Source organism: Filicampus tigris, chromosome 20 (assembly GCF_054856515.1).
Source record: "Filicampus tigris isolate MCC_2025a chromosome 20, RoL_Ftig_1.0, whole genome shotgun sequence".
In the NCBI taxonomy this organism is placed as follows: domain Eukaryota; kingdom Metazoa; phylum Chordata; class Actinopteri; order Syngnathiformes; family Syngnathidae; genus Filicampus; species Filicampus tigris.
In genome coordinates, this window is record NC_141236.1 from 5,790,068 (window position 1) to 5,812,427 (window position 22,360).

Sequence of the window (22,360 nt, forward strand, 5' to 3'; positions counted from 1 at the left end):
AATGGACAGCATTTTTGCATCAGCCCAATATTGTTTAGCTGGATTGAAGGATGGCTGGAGGAGCAGAGGATGCCAAGCGAGGAGTGTCGTCAACATGGGGCCCTCCCGGAGGAGATGTGGGGAGGAGTCTGCGTTTGAAAAGTTAAGTAATAAGTATCTAATTGTAAACTGGAGAATTTAGCCATTCCTTCTGGATGTGTTAATGTTACTTTGCAACGGACGCCGCAGTTGTTTGTTTACATTCAAACTTGGCTTAGCAGAAGTGAGTTACATCATGCATGTTGTGATAATTTCCGTCATGCATGTCATGATATCTCTGATCAACTGGTGAAAGGAGACTTCCAATCGCTCCTCTTTCATCTACAGCCACTTCAAAGCAGTGATGTGCAGTGAGGCGGTGACATGACTGGTGAGGCAAAACTCCTCTGCTGTTAGATATAAAAATATGATGGATTAGCCACTTTTCAACAATGTGATAGTCAGAAAAATATGTGATACTTTTACATTTACAGCGAAATGTTGAGGCCACAATTTTAAGGCCTGCATTTTAAGTTGCACCGTCATTTATAAACATATCGGGAATGCTGGTACAAGCTGCAACGTTTAATCTAAGAATGTGCTATCATCTTAATTGTCTTTATTTTTAATTTGTATTTATCTTAAATAATTCAGACGTGCTAACCAGTCGACCACAGTGCGGCCGCAAAAATAAATATGTAACACAAAAATATGAAATATATTAGCCTGACTGTACAATTGCAATTGTCTGAAAACATACAAATGGAGACATAGAGAGAGACAGAACATGACCTACCCAATAGCCTTTAGGACAGTGCCCAAAGTACATGGATACATGTAGAATAAGTGGCTAAGTGGGACTCAGCTCCCGGTGGAACTGTCCAGCCTGGGAACCTTTTTTGTGTGTGAACACGAGCAAACTACCAGGGTAGATAGGGAAGTTCCCGAATTAGTTCCTGCAGTGCGAAAGGGGCCAATATTCTGCCTTGAGGGTATTTACTCTTTCATCACTAAGTATCAGGGTGTGGAGCTAACCAGGCATGAAAAACAATTTTTAGGCATTTTAAATGTTTAGTCTTAAGAAGGACCATGAAAACGTATCGCAATCCCAATTCTAGGATTTGATCATGTATTATATGTGTTTAGGTCAAAACGTAGTTTGTGTAACTTGCAAAAAAAGCTGTTGAAAGTCAAGTGAAAATGAAAGTGGGTTAGGTGAGGTCAAAATGCCAGTGAAGAATAGCAAAAAAATGACTGGCATGTTTCTTTTGCACTACCTTCTTCCTGCTGGCAGAAAAGAATGACAATGAGTGGTATTAATGACACCAGCAGAGCATTACAGTAGGCGTATAATAATGTGTTTAGTGCTGTAGGTGTAGTCTGCAATAGTGTAACATTGCAGTCACACTGAGGTTTCACATTGAGCGTGCTGTCATACTGTATCTGTAGTTCACATTCTCTGGCCCGAAACAGTGGATGGGCTTGCCAACACAACAGTGTCCATTTCTCCACTGCTTTGATTTGTGTTGCCATGGTAAATGTGTGCCAAAATGAGTTGAATTGGGAGTGCCTTGTAAAACCCAACAAGAAGATTTGTGCGACTACACAAGTTTTCAACTTCCAACATCACAAAATGTGGCCAATCAGGTTGTGAATTTATGCATATCATTTTTGTTTTTTTTATTGTGCATAATCTGATCTGGTTAAAAATGCTGGTGTGGATGCAATGTGAATCAGACCAAATGTGCCCTATGCATTTTTCTAAATTTTGGTCCATTCTAATGCAATTTGGTTCACCTCAACCCAAGTTTGAACGGAAACACAACATGGATGAACGACATAACATACAGTATGAAAGAAAACAGGATACCAGCTCCTTCAAGTCCCCCAGTAGCCACCTAAACCACTTCAATTAGAGTATTACAATGAATCCACAAGTAGATTACGCGTTATTAATTTTGATTATATCTGTGGTCTGATTAATCGGTTGGGCTACTAACAGGTCCACTTTTGTCAAAAATTTAGCTGAGCCGACAGCATTCTTACCAACTGAGGCAGAGGAAATGAGTTGGTTTTGTAACTGAAATGACTTTTCAGTAGTCATTGAAGCAATGCGGTATGGCATCAGATTTAGGAGCTAAATTGCAAGGCGAGCTCCACACGCTCATGCTTGAAACAGCTAGCCCTTGTTTAATCAATCGTTAATCACGAGTTAAGGAAGAACACCCATCCCGTGGATGATTGTTGATGAAGGGGCATCAACTGATATGAAGGGGCATTAGTCTGTAAAAGATGTGTGACTAAGTTTTTAATATCTGTCGTCTGTTCTCCGAACTTAAAACTGTGCGACTGGTATTCTGTTTGGCTTGACCTATTTACTGTGGTCTGTAATAACAGACAGAGAATAGCGTGCATAGCATCAACACCACACATCTGGTGTGTACACAATCACTAAGCCATTTTATATAAATGACAATTGAGTATGTCAGTTATTCAAACATTCCAAACAGACCACTTTCCCAAGAGGATCATTAGGTGGGTATAGCATAGCTAACTTCAATAATACACGAGTTCAAACTGACTTGTGCAAATAAATATGCGCACTAGCAATTTACAGCGATTAGTAACCGCATCACAATAGAAACTACAACATAATTTCAGTATTTGATATCTTAACTTCCTACCACTGGACACAGACCCGTGTTTAAAATAACAACTGGCACATAAGAACATCATAAAACAACAGAAATGTCTATTTGGTAGGTTGTTTTTCTGTTCTCTAGCACTCTATTGATATAAAGCTTAGAAGGCCCTGATACACACCCAAACATGCCAACTTCCCTTGCTCTTGAATAAAAGCTTTTTCTAAATGAGAAGGAGGAATTGGGAGTCACACGCATTTCTTTAGGTCGGTGGCCAATGAGTAGCCTGAGCATCAAGGAAGAAGGAACATAATTCTCTAATTCGAGTGTTCACGACATGAACGCCTAATGATTCTAATTGTTTCAGCTACGTGTAGCAACTCAACCTGTCAGACTGGTGTCAAACACGGGCACATGCTCCATAAAGCCGATGGATAGCAGCTGACACACATGTTTCTCAAGGCATCTGGTCAAATAAATTCTTTCATCAATAAGAAGAACACCAAAGGTGAGAACAACTTTTACCCCCTTCTATGTTATGCTTTATTTTACTTGAAATCTATAGGAGAAACAATACATTTTTTGTATTTGTTTTCAAGCACGATAGAAAATAGATGGATGGATGATTTTTGGTGTATCAAGAGATATATAAATGTATTATGATTGTGATTTCAATTTCTCTCTACAGTCGAGATGATATTACAGAAGGCGATTAGATGCATTTTTCTGCTTCTTCTGGGTGCCTACATCTTTATCTGGAATAAGGACCACACACAGTCTTCAAACGCGTTTTTTAAAGTAAGAATTTAAAGCAATGCAACGCCGAGCAAACACATTTCGAATTATTCTTAAATGAATAGAAATAGAATAGAAATAGAAAAGCATGCATTTTCAACTGCAGTTAGTACATTGTGATCGAAAGAGATATATACATCCTGCAAAATACTTATTTGACTAATATATTTGAATAGTTCTCAAAAGCCTGCAGCCTATAGGTCCTGATTTTTTTTTTTTTTTTTTGCCATGTTCACTGTAGTACAGTTAATGTTACTCAGCTATTGCAAGAGCGGAAGAAATAGAGATGAGAATGCTGGCAGACAGAGTGAGACAAACAGAAACATTTTAAGTCTTACTGAGGTAAACAAAACGGAACAAAAAGAGCACTTATTGAAAACAACAACATAATTACCATTCCAAACTCACAACTCCAAGTTTGTATTTCATGTGACATAAAGCGGAAATCAACCCAAACATATGCCATTTTGTCTTCTGCCGACTGAAAATGACATCACACCTGCTCAATCACGGCTGACCTGTTTGCTGAATCGTAGCCGTGATTGGTCGTTGTGAGCAGTTGTGATGTCATTTTCAGTCGACAGAAGACAAAATGGCCTCCCCCAGAGATGGCTAAAAAGGAGTGCATTTTGCTGCTTAACTTATATTCCACGAATGCAAAATTAATCAGAATGCCGTATTTCAACTAGTGGGCCTGTTGGGAACATATCCTTGAAAAAAATTTGTTTGGGTTGACGTACGCTTTAAACATGTTTTCATACTTTCCAGGAGCTTACACCTCGAAAACTAACGCACAGTCACAGCAGAGAAAAAAGGAATGGTGAGTAATGTCTTAGAGGACTTACCTAGGGTGGAGCAATAGTCAATCAATGTGCTCGTTAAAAGTGGCCCTAAACGAAAACATTTTTTTTTAATTTTCTTGTATTAATTTGTGACCAAAGGTATGATAACTGCAATATGTCTGTTTCAGCTATAGGAAATTGCTCTGCAGCAAATTGCTCCACAGAATTAGTGGACATATTCATCTCAATTACCATCCCAGACATCACATCAATAGTGTTCATTAATCTGCTGAGAATTGCTTTGGAAAAGGTCAACCTACCATTCAACATCATAGATGATTTATTGCTGGTGGCAGACTTAAATTTGACCACAGGTGAGAGTTTTGGTCTTCAAGTTGCTCCTTCAATTTACTTTCATGCTTTAGTTCCTCTATTAGCTAATGCTGCCATGTCTATTTCTTTTCAGCCTGCTATGCAAACTCTACCGGAGGACAACAGTGTCACTGTGAGGCTGACTTATTATGGTCAGACGACATTTGTGATACTTTTGGCGCATGCAACAATACTCAAACGCCAACCTGTAACTGCGTAAATGGAATTCCATTTGGGAAGTTCTGTGAACCAAGTAAGTGCAGTTTATATGAAACAGTTCCACTAGCAGAAGCATTTGTTGCATACAAAAAACCTTCAAGCGTTCCAAAGAGATGAAGTAAAAATGTCTGTAAAAAAGTGTGGATTTTATTTTGATGTAGAACAGTACTACAGAACAAGAGCTGAAACAGGTGTCAACAATATTGTCAATCTAGCAACATTTGTGCTCTGTTTAGTGACTCTTCCAACTCCTCTAGCCACAATTGCTCCAAAAAGAGAGTAGTGACAGTTCCATAATCGTCCTCGATCCTAGCAACATTCTTATTTCTTTCACAGTGTAGGGAAGTGGGCCAAGGGGATTTGATATTCTATCTTTAACTCAAAGACATCCAAGGGAAGCCATTACAACGCTGAGTTGGGTTAACAATGGAACTATGCACCAGGAAAAAAACAGTCGAAATAATCAAGGTTCACTCAGATTTAGGTCCAAGTTTCAGATTAGTTTAACCTTTAATATTTTAAGTTTGACTGAAGTTAGTTGGCAAATCAGTTCTGTTTTTAAACCATTTTCTCCACTTTGTACTTAAAAAAAAAACCTGTTTGTTGGTTTACCCGGAGCTGAAGGCACCACTGTATAGCAGGAGGAAGTTCATGTTCATGACAAGATCATGTTTTATTTGAATATAACTACAAGCAAAGAAGATGGAAGTAAACATTTATATCCGTCCAATTATTTACTCTGTGTGTACCAGTGCTGATTTTCACCGTACACTTTTCTCATTGCAGTAAATGTGGCATTTGAGTGCAATGCAACAGCTAGCAAAGTATCAATATATGAACTCCAAAAACAAAAGTGAAAGTTCAGAATTGCACGCACAGCGGTAAAGTATGAGTGATTTAATAACAGGCTGTGTATTCTCCTCTGTTACTAGTTGGGGCTGCTTTAGCTTCAGTGTGCCAGCCAAAATTCTTCAGCAAAGTAGAACCGCAATCATGCATGTCTGTATGTGTGTGATTTTACAAGATAGAAAGACTACCCAAATACAGATTGGTAAATGAACCCAAACATTGTGTCAATAATAAAAATCTGATTGAGGAATAAGGCACACAGGTAACATAGCACTCCCCCATTATGCTCTTATTCTGAAAGACAAAAGGCAGTACTTCCGGAGTGGATTACTGCTGATTTAGAGATCAATGCACACAAACTTTCATAAATTAATATAAAGTAAAACACTCTATTAAAAAAGTGCACCGACACTTTATCTACATGGGTACATGGGTGTACTCGTATTAGTTGAATTGAGTCAGAATTGGCAGTGCTTACTTCACATGTTTAACTGTTTGTGTTTACAGGTATCATCACATTACAACGAATATCAGGTACTATAAATATATTATATTATATTACTCCTCTCAATAATACTTTCTGATCACTCACGCCAAAATGTCAGATCTAACGTTCATGTCAGAGAGAGACATTTAAGTTCCTAGATTCCTTAATTTTTTTGTTGCTCTTGGAAGAGTGCAGCAGTTGTAAACTGTCATTTACTTTACTGTTGTAAACAGACACTGTCAACTTATTAAAAGTAGTTTATGTAAAAATGTATTTTCCTTTTATAATGCATTACTGCGATTCATCTTAATTGTACTATTTGTCTTCATTTCAGCATGTCTCTTTTTCTTTTTTACATTGTGCTTGTTTGCCACTACAGAAGGCTTTCTTGTAATGATTTTCTTATGTGTTGGTGTTAAACACAGCTGTCTTGCTAGGAAACCCCCCCAAGGACCCACTTTTTTTTTCCCAAGTCCTTGTTTGGATGAAAACTTAACTTATAAAATACAAACATATGAGTAAAGTCAGCAGCCCAAACAGAAAACTCTGGGCTCCAAATGAATGCCCCAAAAATGTCATCTAATGCCTGTTGTTGCGTCTCCTGTGCTCCTTCTTAGCATCAGTGGACATGGTCGTCATGGTGAACACATCAGAGCCATTTGTGTTCATTGATATAGTGAGAGATGCTGTGGCCAATACTTCCTCCATCTTAGATTCAGGGACAAATGATGTCGGACTAGACTGGAATCTTACCACAGGTAGGAATTTCATTCATTCGTCTCCTCAACAAATGTTACTAACTCACCTAATTCAAGAAATGTGTGATAGTTTAATAATGACCATTCTGACATCAATTTCTTGTTAGTTTGCTTTCAAAATGCAAGCTCTTCTGATGAATATGAGTGTCAGTGTGAGGATTCATTTGGATGGACATGTGACATCTGTGAGAATTTTCCTGTATGCAACAATACCAGTACAATGCCAACGTGTGACTGCAGACATGGAATTCCTCCATTTGGGCAGTACTGTGAACCAATTTCAAGTAAGTGGGTCTTATATGAAATTGTTGAAATAACAATAGACTCATAAAAGTCAAGCATTACCTATTTCCATGCTTCCATTTCCTTCTGCTCTCCTGGGCCCAGCAACAGTGGTAAGAATGCCCAGACTTCCCTCTCTCCAACCACTGCAGTCAAAACAGGATAAGATAATATGAAATTATAAGAAATAATAAGCATGTAAAATGATTACCTTTAAAATGACAGATGTATGATGAGATGTCAAACTTGAAACAAATAAATAGCATTTCCAGGAGTCAATCGGTTTAGCCACCCTTGACGGCAGGATGTTGACAACATAGAATAAATGAAACAGTTGGATGTATGTTGGAATGCTTGCAATGGAATGCATCTATTGCATTGAAGAGGAGCTGACACACATGTCAAACTTTTAATAAGTCAATGGTGAAATATCTTTGTGCCCTATAGAGCAGATGTCACGTCATAAATACAGACAACAGAGATGTTTGATACAACTTTCGGTATCATTGCCTACAGCATAGGTGTCAAACTCAAGGCCCGGGGGCCAGATCCGGCCCGCAATCTCATTTTATGTAGCCCGTGAAGGCAAATGTGCATCAACTTCCCGTTTCTTGCAAATTGCTTTCTTGGTCACTTTTAACAACACTGAGATATGAGATACTGCAATGTGTTTTTTGTTAGCAATCTTGAAATAAATTGAAACAATTGACTACCGGCTTCTAATTTCAAAACTAGCTATCCATCAATTTGTTGTGTATGTGTGATCATATAAACCATATATGTATACATTTATATGGGTTCACACTACAGTCATAACGGCCCTCCGAGGGACACCATCACTACGATGTGGCCCGCGACAAAAAACGGGTTTGACTCCCCTGACCTACAGTATATACAGTACTATTTATTCTGTAGGTGTAAAAATAGATAGAGCTTGTTCCTTGGCAGATTACCAACAGAGGTGTCATAGGTGCTTCTACTCAGGGAGCTTGTTTCATTGCCTGAATCATGTTGTTTTGTTCAACGTTGATTATTGATCTTTAGAATTTGATGAGGACACTGGTTTCCTGTTTGTATAAAATAATGACTATTTTGTTTTCATTTTTGCTCCGCAGATATCTCTCCATGTTTACCGTCACCAACGCAAAGAGGTACTGTACTGTGTATAAGAGGAGTGACTATGTTTGCATTGTTTCACATCAAAGTTCTTCTTCAAAAACAATTGAAGAGAATATATTGTGGAATATGTGAAATCCATCCGTTTTTTAGCTAGCTCAGGGGGCAGCCATTTTGTCACTTCTGTCGACTGAAGATGACATCGAAGTTGCTCAGGGCTCAGATAACGACCAATCATGGCTCAGCTTCAGAACACAGGTGAGCCGTGATTGGTTGTGATCTGAGCCCTGGGCAACTTCGATATCATCTTCAGTCGACAGAAGTGACAAAATGTATTTTCCTTTTATAATGCATTACTGCGATTCATCTTAATTGTACTATTTGTCTTCATTTCAGCATGTCTCTTTTTCTTTTTTACATTGCGCTTGTTTGCCACTACAGAAGGCTTTCTTGTAATGATTTTCTTATGTGTTGGTGTTAAACACAGCTGTCTTGCTAGGAAACCCCCCCAAGGACCCACTTTTTTTTTCCCAAGTCCTTGTTTGGATGAAAACTTAACTTATAAAATACAAACATATGAGTAAAGTCAGCAGCCCAAACAGAAAACTCTGGGCTCCAAATGAATGCCCCAAAAATGTCATCTAATGCCTGTTGTTGCGTCTCCTGTGCTCCTTCTTAGCATCAGTGGACATGGTCGTCATGGTGAACACATCAGAGCCATTTGTGTTCATTGATATAGTGAGAGATGCTGTGGCCAATACTTCCTCCATCTTAGATTCAGGGACAAATGATGTCGGACTAGACTGGAATCTTACCACAGGTAGGAATTTCATTCATTCGTCTCCTCAACAAATGTTACTAACTCACCTAATTCAAGAAATGTGTGATGGTTTAATAATGACCATTCTGACATCAATTTCTTGTTAGTTTGCTTTCAAAATGCAAGCTCTTCTGATGAATATGAGTGTCAGTGTGAGGATTCATTTGGATGGACATGTGACATCTGTGAGAATTTTCCTGTATGCAACAATACCAGTACAATGCCAACGTGTGACTGCAGACATGGAATTCCTCCATTTGGGCAGTACTGTGAACCAATTTCAAGTAAGTGGGTCTTATATGAAATTGTTGAAATAACAATAGACTCATAAAAGTCAAGCATTACCTATTTCCATGCTTCCATTTCCTTCTGCTCTCCTGGGCCCAGCAACAGTGGTAAGAATGCCCAGACTTCCCTCTCTCCAACCACTGCAGTCAAAACAGGATAAGATAATATGAAATTATAAGAAATAATAAGCATGTAAAATGATTACCTTTAAAATGACAGATGTATGATGAGATGTCAAACTTGAAACAAATAAATAGCATTTCCAGGAGTCAATCGGTTTAGCCACCCTTGACGGCAGGATGTTGACAACATAGAATAAATGAAACAGTTGGATGTATGTTGGAATGCTTGCAATGGAATGCATCTATTGCATTGAAGAGGAGCTGACACACATGTCAAACTTTTAATAAGTCAATGGTGAAATATCTTTGTGCCCTATAGAGCAGATGTCACGTCATAAATACAGACAACAGAGATGTTTGATACAACTTTCGGTATCATTGCCTACAGCATAGGTGTCAAACTCAAGGCCCGGGGGCCAGATCCGGCCCGCAATCTCATTTTATGTAGCCCGTGAAGGCAAATGTGCATCAACTTCCCGTTTCTTGCAAATTGCTTTCTTGGTCACTTTTAACAACACTGAGATATGAGATACTGCAATGTGTTTTTTGTTAGCAATCTTGAAATAAATTGAAACAATTGACTACCGGCTTCTAATTTCAAAACTAGCTATCCATCAATTTGTTGTGTATGTGTGATCATATAAACCATATATGTATACATTTATATGGGTTCACACTACAGTCATAACGGCCCTCCGAGGGACACCATCACTACGATGTGGCCCGCGACAAAAAACGGGTTTGACTCCCCTGACCTACAGTATATACAGTACTATTTATTCTGTAGGTGTAAAAATAGATAGAGCTTGTTCCTTGGCAGATTACCAACAGAGGTGTCATAGGTGCTTCTACTCAGGGAGCTTGTTTCATTGCCTGAATCATGTTGTTTTGTTCAACGTTGATTATTGATCTTTAGAATTTGATGAGGACACTGGTTTCCTGTTTGTATAAAATAATGACTATTTTGTTTTCATTTTTGCTCCGCAGATATCTCTCCATGTTTACCGTCACCAACGCAAAGAGGTACTGTACTGTGTATAAGAGGAGTGACTATGTTTGCATTGTTTCACATCAAAGTTCTTCTTCAAAAACAATTGAAGAGAATATATTGTGGAATATGTGAAATCCATCCGTTTTTTAGCTAGCTCAGGGGGCAGCCATTTTGTCACTTCTGTCGACTGAAGATGACATCGAAGTTGCTCAGGGCTCAGATAACGACCAATCATGGCTCAGCTTCAGAACACAGGTGAGCCGTGATTGGTTGTGATCTGAGCCCTGGGCAACTTCGATATCATCTTCAGTCGACAGAAGTGACAAAATGTATTTTCCTTTTATAATGCATTACTGCGATTCATCTTAATTGTACTATTTGTCTTCATTTCAGCATGTCTCTTTTTCTTTTTTACATTGCGCTTGTTTGCCACTACAGAAGGCTTTCTTGTAATGATTTTCTTATGTGTTGGTGTTAAACACAGCTGTCTTGCTAGGAAACCCCCCCAAGGACCCACTTTTTTTTTCCCAAGTCCTTGTTTGGATGAAAACTTAACTTATAAAATACAAACATATGAGTAAAGTCAGCAGCCCAAACAGAAAACTCTGGGCTCCAAATGAATGCCCCAAAAATGTCATCTAATGCCTGTTGTTGCGTCTCCTGTGCTCCTTCTTAGCATCAGTGGACATGGTCGTCATGGTGAACACATCAGAGCCATTTGTGTTCATTGATATAGTGAGAGATGCTGTGGCCAATACTTCCTCCATCTTAGATTCAGGGACAAATGATGTCGGACTAGACTGGAATCTTACCACAGGTAGGAATTTCATTCATTCGTCTCCTCAACAAATGTTACTAACTCACCTAATTCAAGAAATGTGTGATGGTTTAATAATGACCATTCTGACATCAATTTCTTGTTAGTTTGCTTTCAAAATGCAAGCTCTTCTGATGAATATGAGTGTCAGTGTGAGGATTCATTTGGATGGACATGTGACATCTGTGAGAATTTTCCTGTATGCAACAATACCAGTACAATGCCAACGTGTGACTGCAGACATGGAATTCCTCCATTTGGGCAGTACTGTGAACCAATTTCAAGTAAGTGGGTCTTATATGAAATTGTTGAAATAACAATAGACTCATAAAAGTCAAGCATTACCTATTTCCATGCTTCCATTTCCTTCTGCTCTCCTGGGCCCAGCAACAGTGGTAAGAATGCCCAGACTTCCCTCTCTCCAACCACTGCAGTCAAAACAGGATAAGATAATATGAAATTATAAGAAATAATAAGCATGTAAAATGATTACCTTTAAAATGACAGATGTATGATGAGATGTCAAACTTGAAACAAATAAATAGCATTTCCAGGAGTCAATCGGTTTAGCCACCCTTGACGGCAGGATGTTGACAACATAGAATAAATGAAACAGTTGGATGTATGTTGGAATGCTTGCAATGGAATGCATCTATTGCATTGAAGAGGAGCTGACACACATGTCAAACTTTTAATAAGTCAATGGTGAAATATCTTTGTGCCCTATAGAGCAGATGTCACGTCATAAATACAGACAACAGAGATGTTTGATACAACTTTCGGTATCATTGCCTACAGCATAGGTGTCAAACTCAAGGCCCGGGGGCCAGATCCGGCCCGCAATCTCATTTTATGTAGCCCGTGAAGGCAAATGTGCATCAACTTCCCGTTTCTTGCAAATTGCTTTCTTGGTCACTTTTAACAACACTGAGATATGAGATACTGCAATGTGTTTTTTGTTAGCAATCTTGAAATAAATTGAAACAATTGACTACCGCTTCTAATTTCAAAACTAGCTATCCATCAATTTGTTGTGTATGTGTGATCATATAAACCATATATGTATACATTTATATGGGTTCACACTACAGTCATAACGGCCCTCCGAGGGACACCATCACTACGATGTGGCCCGCGACAAAAAACGGGTTTGACTCCCCTGACCTACAGTATATACAGTACTATTTATTCTGTAGGTGTAAAAATAGATAGAGCTTGTCCTTGGCAGATTACCAACAGAGGTGTCATAGGTGCTTCTACTCAGGGAGCTTGTTTCATTGCCTGAATCATGTTGTTTTGTTCAACGTTGATTATTGATCTTTAGAATTTGATGAGGACACTGGTTTCCTGTTTGTATAAAATAATGACTATTTTGTTTTCATTTTTGCTCCGCAGATATCTCTCCATGTTTACCGTCACCAACGCAAAGAGGTACTGTACTGTGTATAAGAGGAGTGACTATGTTTGCATTGTTTCACATCAAAGTTCTTCTTCAAAAACAATTGAAGAGAATATATTGTGGAATATGTGAAATCCATCCGTTTTTTAGCTAGCTCAGGGGGCAGCCATTTTGTCACTTCTGTCGACTGAAGATGACATCGAAGTTGCTCAGGGCTCAGATAACGACCAATCATGGCTCAGCTTCAGAACACAGGTGAGCCGTGATTGGTTGTGATCTGAGCCCTGGGCAACTTCGATATCATCTTCAGTCGACAGAAGTGACAAAATGGCCGCCCCCTGAGATGGCTAAAAGTGGGTGCATTTTGCTGCCAAACTCATATTCCACAAACACAATATTAATCAGAATGCCGTATTTCATCAAGTGGGCCTGCATAGAACATATTCTGGAAAAAAAAAATTGTTTGGGTTGACTTCGTCTTTAAGCTATTATAAAATTGAATGGAAAGAGACATACGGTATACGGTATACACCTTCCAAACAACTTAATCCAGTGCAGTGTGTCCTAATGAGGTATTCTTTGTGTCCATTGGCAATAAGCCCTCCTCGGTCTGGCACATAAAAATCCATATTCCCATTTACCGTGTAGTCACTTTTCCAGTATATTAATCTGAAAGGGATACTGTGTTCTGAACACATATTGTCTGCCGTAGACTGTTTTATTGAGACAGATGGCCAATCGTGAATCCGGTGTTAATTCATGCATACTACTGTACATGTGATCTAAACTGCTGTCATTTTTCTGCACTTCTCCTCAGCTTCCGTCAACACTGTTGTCAACATAACTACATTCATGAATGAGTCGACAGAAGTTATTGAAAGACTAAGAGAAGCTGTGGCCAATTTACCGTTAAATGTCAGGATGGATTTCATACTGACAATTGTAAATCTGACCACAGGTGAGAATGTGTTTAATGCTTATTGGTCTCTGTTTATTAGTATTTTATTCGTCAATCGGTCCTTTTTTTTTTTTTCAGTCTGCTATACAGACTTCAATATGGATGAGAAGTGTGAGTGTGGGGATGATTATCTATGGCCATGTGGAATCTGTGAAACTTTTGGTGCATGCAACAATAACAGCATGGAAAATTGCGACTGCCTAAATACAATTCCTCCAGATGGGATATTCTGTGTGCCAAGTAAGTGCAGCTACTCTCAAGATGTTTCAGAATATTTTTTTTTTAATTCCTACATTTGTTAGTAATGTGGGTGATTGCATGATGTTTACTATGAATATAACATAGTTCAATTTTTTTCTCCTTAGGCATCGCCGCTGCATGTCCAACAGAAAGTAATGTATCTAAAATATGACTGCAACATTTCAAAATCACATAGGAATCATAAATATTACACAACCTATATTTTAGAACTTTCTTTCCAAAACCACTACTTAGTTCTTAAGTCTCAAGTCTTATTTTGTGATGAATTACTGTCAATAAAATGTTTTTTTTAGCTAGCCAAATTACAATACTAATTTGTACTGAGAAGTACAGTGATGCCATTTACTTTATTGTTGCTCGAGTGAAGACATTTGGGTTTGACCTAAAACAATAGAGAGATGGATCGATGGATAGGAAGGGAATTGGCCTCACTGTTCCAATATTTTTGTACAGGCGTGTCCTCCTGAAAGTCATTTTGTGAACATGAGCAACTAATGAAATGTTTGAGAACTTCTTTTAATTCAACTTTGCTCTCCAATTAACTCTTCAGGTCCACCTACAGTACCCCCGACAATAGACGGTAAATGAGTTACACACAATTAGTGTTCATCTCACTAAAATTGAACTGACAAACTGTATCTGTATTTTAGAGAGGCCGTTATCGTTCACCATCGATCTGGAATTTGATGACTCATTCAATGACGAAAATAATAATGTTTTCCTGATATGTTTAAATTCTGTAAGTTATCATTTGTCATGATATCTTCAACGAGTGCTTGTGATTATTGTATTGAAATATTTATTGAATCCACATGTTGGGTGTGCTCATTGTCTCAAACAGATTGAAACACAATCCAGGATCCACATCCCAGGTCTACTATCGTCGGATCTTTTAGGCTTCAGGTACATTTAATTCTTTAAACTGAAATTTGGCAAGCTTTTCATTAGTGGTGTGTGATCGATCCTAATATCGACATTGATACCAAGTCAGTATCAATATTGAGGGTTTCACTCTTGTATACACCGCTGCAGTTTCATCAGCTCACCCCACGCCACCCCCAAACTGATCAAGCGGTTCGGCGAATGCATGGATGGATAATTAAATCGATCCATATTATTCCCCTTTTCCGGGCTTATACAACTTAAATATTGAAATAATGAAAACGAGGGAAATAATTAATTCATGACACTATTTGTTGTTTATTTCATTACATTTTTTGTCACTCCTAGCCCTCTATAGAAGCAAAATTAGCCCTTTTTGAAAGTCGCTATTATCAAGTTCCCACATAATGTTTAATATGCTTTTATGTTTTACAAAGGTCTGGTAGCACCATTACCGACTTTAACATTTCTGCAAATATGCCAATTCAAGACTCAGATATTGAAGCACTTCAAGCAGGAATATTCAATGACCTGAGGAACATCTTTCCTATGGTGTTTAACAGTAAGCAACGTTAATCTTCTCATAGGAACACATTATGAGAGCTTTTAATGTCATCTCACCAGTAATTGTCTTGAAAAATCTTAATGCATAAATTGTCCACTCTGTGTTTTTCCCCATCAAAGGTCGCAGTAACATAGCAGCTCAACCATCTGAGGTGTTTTTTGGAGAGACCATTACTCTGACATGTGGCCCACCGCCAAACAACCTCCTCTTTAGCATCACTTCGACAGTGTGGACACGTGATGGAGTTATAATAATTGAAGATGACCGCCACAACTTTTCACAAGCTAATGGATCGGAAACGCTTACGATCACAAATTACTTCCCCACTGACGATGGTAGCAAACATTTGAAATGGCTGAGTTTATACACTTTCAAAATGCACACAAAATGTATACACGAGTCTAGTACACGTTTGTAATCTGCTGGCACCAATTGAGAAAATGCAACAATATCTAAAACTCTTTTCGTCATTTGAAATAATTTTTCTTTTACTGTCACCTGCCGCTTGCTGGATTACTTAGAGGTAGAGTCTTTGATTCACAAAACAATTTCATTTCAGGACGCTATCAATGTCGGCTGTTCGATGGGGAGTCAAGTTACCTGCAAGAGTCTAATGAAAGAGTCAGTCTTGTGGTATCGCCCATAATCATGGTTGTTCCGCTCCAAAACACTTTCTTGTGTGAGGTTGGGCAGCAAGTGACACTGCAATGCTCTGTCCAAGACCCCTACGAGGTGGTGTTTAGCGGAATCCCAGATTCAGGTAAAATTTAAACAGAAAAGCATCCAAATGATATGTTGCATTTATGAAGCTATGCAAATGATTCTTAACCTAGCCACATATTCACATGTGTAAATAATCATAGTAGCATTTTCACAGTGCTGTTTTTTTTTTTTTTTTTTGGTGCATATTTAGATATAGGCCCCGAAATCCAAGATGTAATTACTATCACACAGGAAGACTGTGATAAGCAAGAATTAAACTTCACTTGTCAAGAGGTTGAATTTTCTCAATTTGCACGGAACATATCTTTGATGTTGGTCCTTGAGGGTATGTATTGAGCCAGAAATGAAAACACATTTAATATTATACTTTACTCTATATATTTTCATATTCCATCAGTTCGATAAAAATTTATTGTATTTTCAGGTGACTTCACATGTGTAGGTGATCCAGAATTTGGAAATGGATTTTTAAATCAAATGGGTAGAGCTTCTTGTGAAATGAACGAGGTGGGAGAGAAGACTGCCATTTGCAGGGAAAGTGGAGAATGGGAAGATCGAGAAGACAACTGCATTCTCCAGAGGATTTCCCAACTACTCAATCAATCACAGGTGAGTTGATTGTTTGTTTGTTTTTTTAAATCATACAAAATATCAACTGCAAGGATTTGAGTTATGGGAGACCTAGTGAGAGATGTGTCCCCATAAGGGATTTTCTGGGCTCCCGTGAAGGCAGTACACTCACAAATGACATACAATGCCTTTAGTACAGTATCAGGACGAGACATCTGCAAAGATTGGATGGCTTTGCCTGAGTTTGATTGTATAGAAAACCCTGAACAGTTTTTTTTCCCCCCTGAAATTTCAGCGTTTGGATGAAACGACTTTGCCAGAGTTCCTGGACGAACTCAGCAATGCCTCGATTGAACTGAATGAGCCAGTGACTGAATCTCCTAACAACATTGGGGCCATTGTTACAATTCTCAACAATGTAGCCGGCTTTGTAACAACAACTCTTTTCGTGATAAGTCAGGAGTCTATGGAGGTATGTGCGCTCTTCTTGTTTCATCTCACACAAATAACGATAATACAAGTATTGACTGTTTGTCTTTCTTCTCTTTTACTTCAGGATGTCCTTTTAACTACAGGTGTCCTTACCCTAGATCAGGCAATAGAATCATGGAACACGCTTAACATTGAAGCTGTCTTAGAGACTCAAGTAACCAGAAATGCCACACCCAGAAATGAGAGTTTCAGCTCATTATTGTTGTTTTCTCTTGAGGGTATAACAAGTAGACTTGTCAATAGCTCTTTTGACATTGTAACACCTTTGATTATCTTGAACAAAACTATGTTCATCGACAGTTTCAATGGGGATTTTAATTCGACGGTGGAGATAGACATACAGGAAACTAATGGAGCAACAAACCTCACTGTGATAACCTTTGAATCCTTCGATAATGTACTTCCCCCAAGAGATGAGAACAACGCTACGGGCAGGGTCATCAATGGACGAGTCGTACTTGTTCAGTCCGACACCATCGTCGACAATATCACTTTCACATTTGACATTGTAAATGATACCTTGGGAAACCCTCAGTGTGTGTTCTGGAACTTTTCCCTCTTTGATGGTCTTGGAGGATGGGACGACGAAGGCTGCGAGCTCGTTGAAAGAGATGATGAAACAGTCACATGTCAGTGTGACCACCTGACCTCATTTTCAATGCTCATGTCACCTTTTTTCCCGAATAGTGATATTTTGAGTTACATAACCTTCATTGGCGTTGGTATTTCTATGGGGTCCTTAGTTTTATGCCTCTGTATTGAGGCATTTATATGGAGAGGCGTTAGAAAGGAGCAACTATCACACTTGCGCAACATTTCTGTTGTTAACATTGCACTGTCTCTACTGATTGCAAACATTTGGTTCATTATTGGTGCAAGTATCACTGAAGGAGATAAAACGAATAGACCTGCATGCACCGCTGCTACCTTTTTCATCCATTTTTTCTACTTAGCCCTCTTTTTCTGGATGTTGAACTTTGCCATGGTCCTGTTCTATCACATGTTCAACCTTTTCGGTGGAAGACTGTCCAAAACATCTATGTTGGTCATTGGATTCTTTGTTGGCTACGGATTTCCATTGCTTATTGCAACTATTACGATAGCAGTAACTGCACCGGACAATACTTATACTCAAGAAAATGCGATCTGTTGGCTCAATTGGAATCAGTCAAAAGCGCTGCTGGCATTTGTGATCCCGGCACTCCTCATTGTGTTTATAAACATTATAATCTTAATTGTGGTGATGATTAAAATACTGAAGAGTCGAGGAATGCAAACCGCTGTACAAGACAATGAGAAGCATGTTTTGGGGGCAGTTGCTCGGACCTTGGCCTTCCTCACACCGTTTTTTGGAATAACTTGGAGTCTTGGAGTGGGAACCCTAATTGACCCAAGTAATCTCGGAATCCACATTGCCTTCGCCTTCTTTAATTCTCTGCAGGTGAGTTTCTGGTACAATTTGTACGTACAGTATGTGTAATGTATTTACCGGTGTTCAGAAATGTATTTATCCCTGGGTTTTTGCAATTCTGAACTCATGTAACCTGTGAAACTCTGATTTTTCATTTTCCAAATCTTCTCTCTGTCTTGACAAAGGGTTTCTTCGTATTGGTTTTTGGAACGCTCTTGGTCAAATCGGTACGTGCCTCTAATACTAAAATGAAATGTTACTAAATTTGAATTGGGATACAGTACTTGCACCATGTTGTGTAGATACATCCTGAATCAGTTATGCGCTCCCGTCCTTAATGGGTTAAAAGTATTACATTTCCAGCTAAATGTATCTACCTATGGTTGTACAATAGTTTGCTCATTTTTGTACACAAATCTTTTCAGGTGCGGTCAGAAATCGCAAAGCCGTTTATCAAACTGTCTCAAGCTTCTTCTGGAAGTGGGACAAGGGTAATAACAGTTTATACAAATTTTGGCAACAGCTCATAAAACCTTTCCCCAACAATTTACTGATGTGTTGTTCTGTCACTTGTTCTAGGTCACCACTTCTGGGGCCTCATCAGGTGTATTTCAGGCTTTTAAAAACATTCGAAGAGGAGGTATGACAACTTTTTTATAAGTGTGCAATGTAAGGTACAATGCACCTCCTGTGTTCAAACAGCACTACAAAAAGCCAACTATATGATGGACTGGTTGCCTTTCAGGATTTTTTAGTCATACATATTGACTCTATTTTGTTGATGTTTTTTTTTTTTTTAGGTGCTAACAACCTGTCATCTGATGTCAGCGCATCATCTCATGCGGCCTGATCTTGATGACCTCTGCACGCATCTCTGCTCAAGTTGACCAAACAACAAACGGTCTCCGACTATTCTTTGAATGCTGAAAGATAAGCTATCATCCTACTGCTAAAAAAGTTAAATAATACTGTCCTATTATCCTCTTAAATGGTTTTTACATTTTCCTTAGAATAATCTGTTCCATGCGCCCATGCTAGCCTAAACATTCGGATTACTGTTGCGTTTGTGGGATATGAATTGAAGATGTGTCGCCCAGCACCCAAAAGCACCTGACCATGAAAACTGCATTGACTATGTATGGAATCGCGCCGCGGTCTTATGTAGCATAAAGGCCTAGATAGATCAAAACGACGCTGGCCAACAGTGACAGACGCTTACCTCCTGTGGCGTCCGGCCGGCTGTTGGTAAATGGTAAATGGCCTTTCACTTATATATAAAAAGCACTTTTACGTGATCCTAACTGTGATACCTCAGCTTCCGAATGTACTTTGTTCCGTAACCATGCTCGTAATTCAAATCAACCATTCCCATTGAAATTGTAATCAGTTTCAGCATCCCAAAACAACATTGATATACTCAAAACTATTACAGAGTAATTCTTGATATAATTAAATTGATGATGATGAGGAAGAGGAGGAGGAGGAGGAGATCACAACAGGGCCGGAAGCAGCCATGCACTTTGGAACAGCAATATAACAAACAGACTTACAGTATATATGACAAGTTTAATACACTTGCACACATGTATTGGAGATAGATTATACTTCATCACCAGTGTCCAATAGTCAAATATATGAGAGATGTGGTTGGTTGTTTCATAGTTACCGGAGTACTAATACTGAAACTGAAACTTCATGGGCCTGGATGTCTGTTATGTTTTAAATGTTCATACTTTAACTGGCTATACTGATTAAATGTATAAAAGTGTTTTAAATTGTAAAGGTGGATATATGCTGACTCCAGACAATGCTTGTGTAACACTTGCTTTTTTGTCTTCTCGGTGTATCTTTTGTATTTCTATTTAACTTATATTTGTTCACAGAACTATAGTACGAAGCAGTTTTTTCCATAGTTAAGTTCAGGTTTAGTAAATTTGATGCATCATTAAAGGTGAAGTGTGCAGTCTTTAAAGGTCTAGCAAGATTTGAATGTAGCCTCACTTCACTCCCCCCAATAGATATGAATCAAGGCAGCTACGAAATACCCTTTTTGAGCTGCGTGCCAGCGACACTAAGCTAGGAGGGGCAAAGGCATCAACACAGTCCAACATGTGTGTGGACGGCAAATAAACCAAAATCAATGGGTGCTAGTAGATTGAGCTGAATATGGCTGTGCACAACTTTGTATAATTATGACAAGGGAACTGGGAATAACATTTGACAGTTTAAAGAAAAAGAAAAGAAAAAAAAAAAAAAAGCTTTTTAAAATTCGTACCCAAATATTCAGTATTTTGATAGCACACATTTTGGCATTGACAAAAAAGAGAACCAACGACTGAATTTCAATGTCAGAACATTGCCTTTGATGGGAATGTTGTCCCTTACAACACAACCGCCACGTGTAAAAATTAAAGCTTGCAATCATACAAAGGCTGAGAAAAGTTTTCCGCCTTGTAAAAATGTCATTGTTTACACTTGGGGTAGTGGATTGTGGGATGCATGACGTCACCTTCCAGAGCTCTGTATATATATAACCGCCCGCATCTCAGACACCATCATTATATCTCTTGCAGAAAGTGGAAACTTTCCCATTCCTTCTTCTTATATTTTGTTGCTAACCAGAGTTAAATACCGTAACCGGCCAAGAAACTATAAATTCTCCTTTGTGACAGTGAGCCTCTGTGAGCAGCTGTGCATATGAGCAAAAGACTGACACAACTCTTGGTCACGACTTTTGTCATTACAGTCTCTGATTGGCTAGTTTTGTCTTGCCGATTGGCTAGTTTTGTTTCGCCGTGAAAAGTTAAGAAATAATATTGAAAAATTAAATTAGAGGGATAAAATGGGGCCAGAGAGGATGATTTTCCAAAAGATTATTTGAATAATACTGTCTACAGACGGTTTTAACGTACTGTATATGACAAATAGTGTGCGTGTGTGTGTTAAGACTACATACTCCACCTTTAATAATGCAGCTAATGAAGTGTATTCCATTTCTGTTGGGCGGAAACCTCCTATGTTCAAATTTGGTAAATTCCACATTTTTTCACAAATAAACACAGAAGTCCCAGTAATTATTATATTGTTGAAAATAGCTTGCTGTTTTAACAATACAATGTTAATTATATACATTTTTTTTTTTTTTTTAATTTGATGTAATATACAGTAATGGTTTTGGAGATATGAGGATTCAGCCCCTTAGGAGCAATTTGTAAATTAATGTCAATTTACAGTATGGCAGCTGAGTCTCGAGACTACTGAATGTTTATGCGCGTGTTGGATTATGTCTGTTGTGTTTTGAAACATTTTCTGGTTTATATTAATGTGTATGATTGAGTGATTAAAATGTTGAGAAACACTGACTTGTGCTTGGAAATTCCTTGTCCTACCTTTCTGGTTACACAGATTAAGTAACTTCTTCTGTGGCATTTTAGAGAGGATGGGAAAACTGGATGTATTTTTTACATTGAATTTTCATTCGAGAATTTTTAATTTTACTTAATTCAAAAGCAGACTTTAAAGGAGTAATAAAGGAAAATCGACTCACTATACAAATACTTCTAGTGTGCATTTGAACGTCCCAGTAAATCTTTTTTTCACTGCCTTCCAAAAATATACCTGTGAGTAAAATGTTTACATAACTTCCCTCACAAAAAGTTACTTTGCCCCCGACTTAAAAGTGAGGGTGCCTGAAGCTCTGTCATCAAGCGATGGTCAGAGCCCGGCCACTGGACTGAATGA

General features: G+C 38.5%; 1 protein-coding gene across 2 annotated transcripts; it reads left to right on the plus strand.

Moving 5' to 3' along the window:
• Positions 1-45: 45 nt before the first annotated feature.
• LOC147127986 (uncharacterized) lies at positions 46-21,951 on the plus strand. 2 transcript variants are annotated; one of them, XM_086018189.1, is made up of 34 exons: positions 46-141; positions 367-409; positions 3,028-3,168; positions 3,349-3,458; positions 4,224-4,275; positions 4,426-4,611; positions 4,704-4,862; positions 6,185-6,211; positions 6,782-6,922; positions 7,030-7,206; positions 8,320-8,355; positions 9,000-9,140; positions 9,248-9,424; positions 10,538-10,573; positions 11,218-11,358; positions 11,466-11,642; positions 12,754-12,789; positions 13,575-13,715; positions 13,794-13,955; positions 14,081-14,107; positions 14,527-14,556; positions 14,627-14,715; positions 14,818-14,879; positions 15,296-15,420; positions 15,543-15,758; positions 15,983-16,183; positions 16,337-16,471; positions 16,571-16,755; positions 17,012-17,188; positions 17,273-18,649; positions 18,805-18,846; positions 19,045-19,110; positions 19,199-19,259; positions 19,420-21,951. In XM_086018189.1, exons 3-34 carry the CDS (start codon positions 3,111-3,113, stop codon positions 19,467-19,469), a joined length of 4,800 nt encoding a protein of 1,599 aa, XP_085874315.1. In that variant the 5' UTR covers positions 46-141; positions 367-409; positions 3,028-3,110; the 3' UTR covers positions 19,470-21,951. The 2 variants fall into 2 exon arrangements, with proteins under 2 accessions (XP_085874315.1, XP_085874316.1); XM_086018190.1 differs by lacking the exons at positions 46-141; positions 367-409 and having other exon boundaries at positions 3,144-3,168.
• The last annotated feature ends 409 nt before the right edge of the window (positions 21,952-22,360 follow it).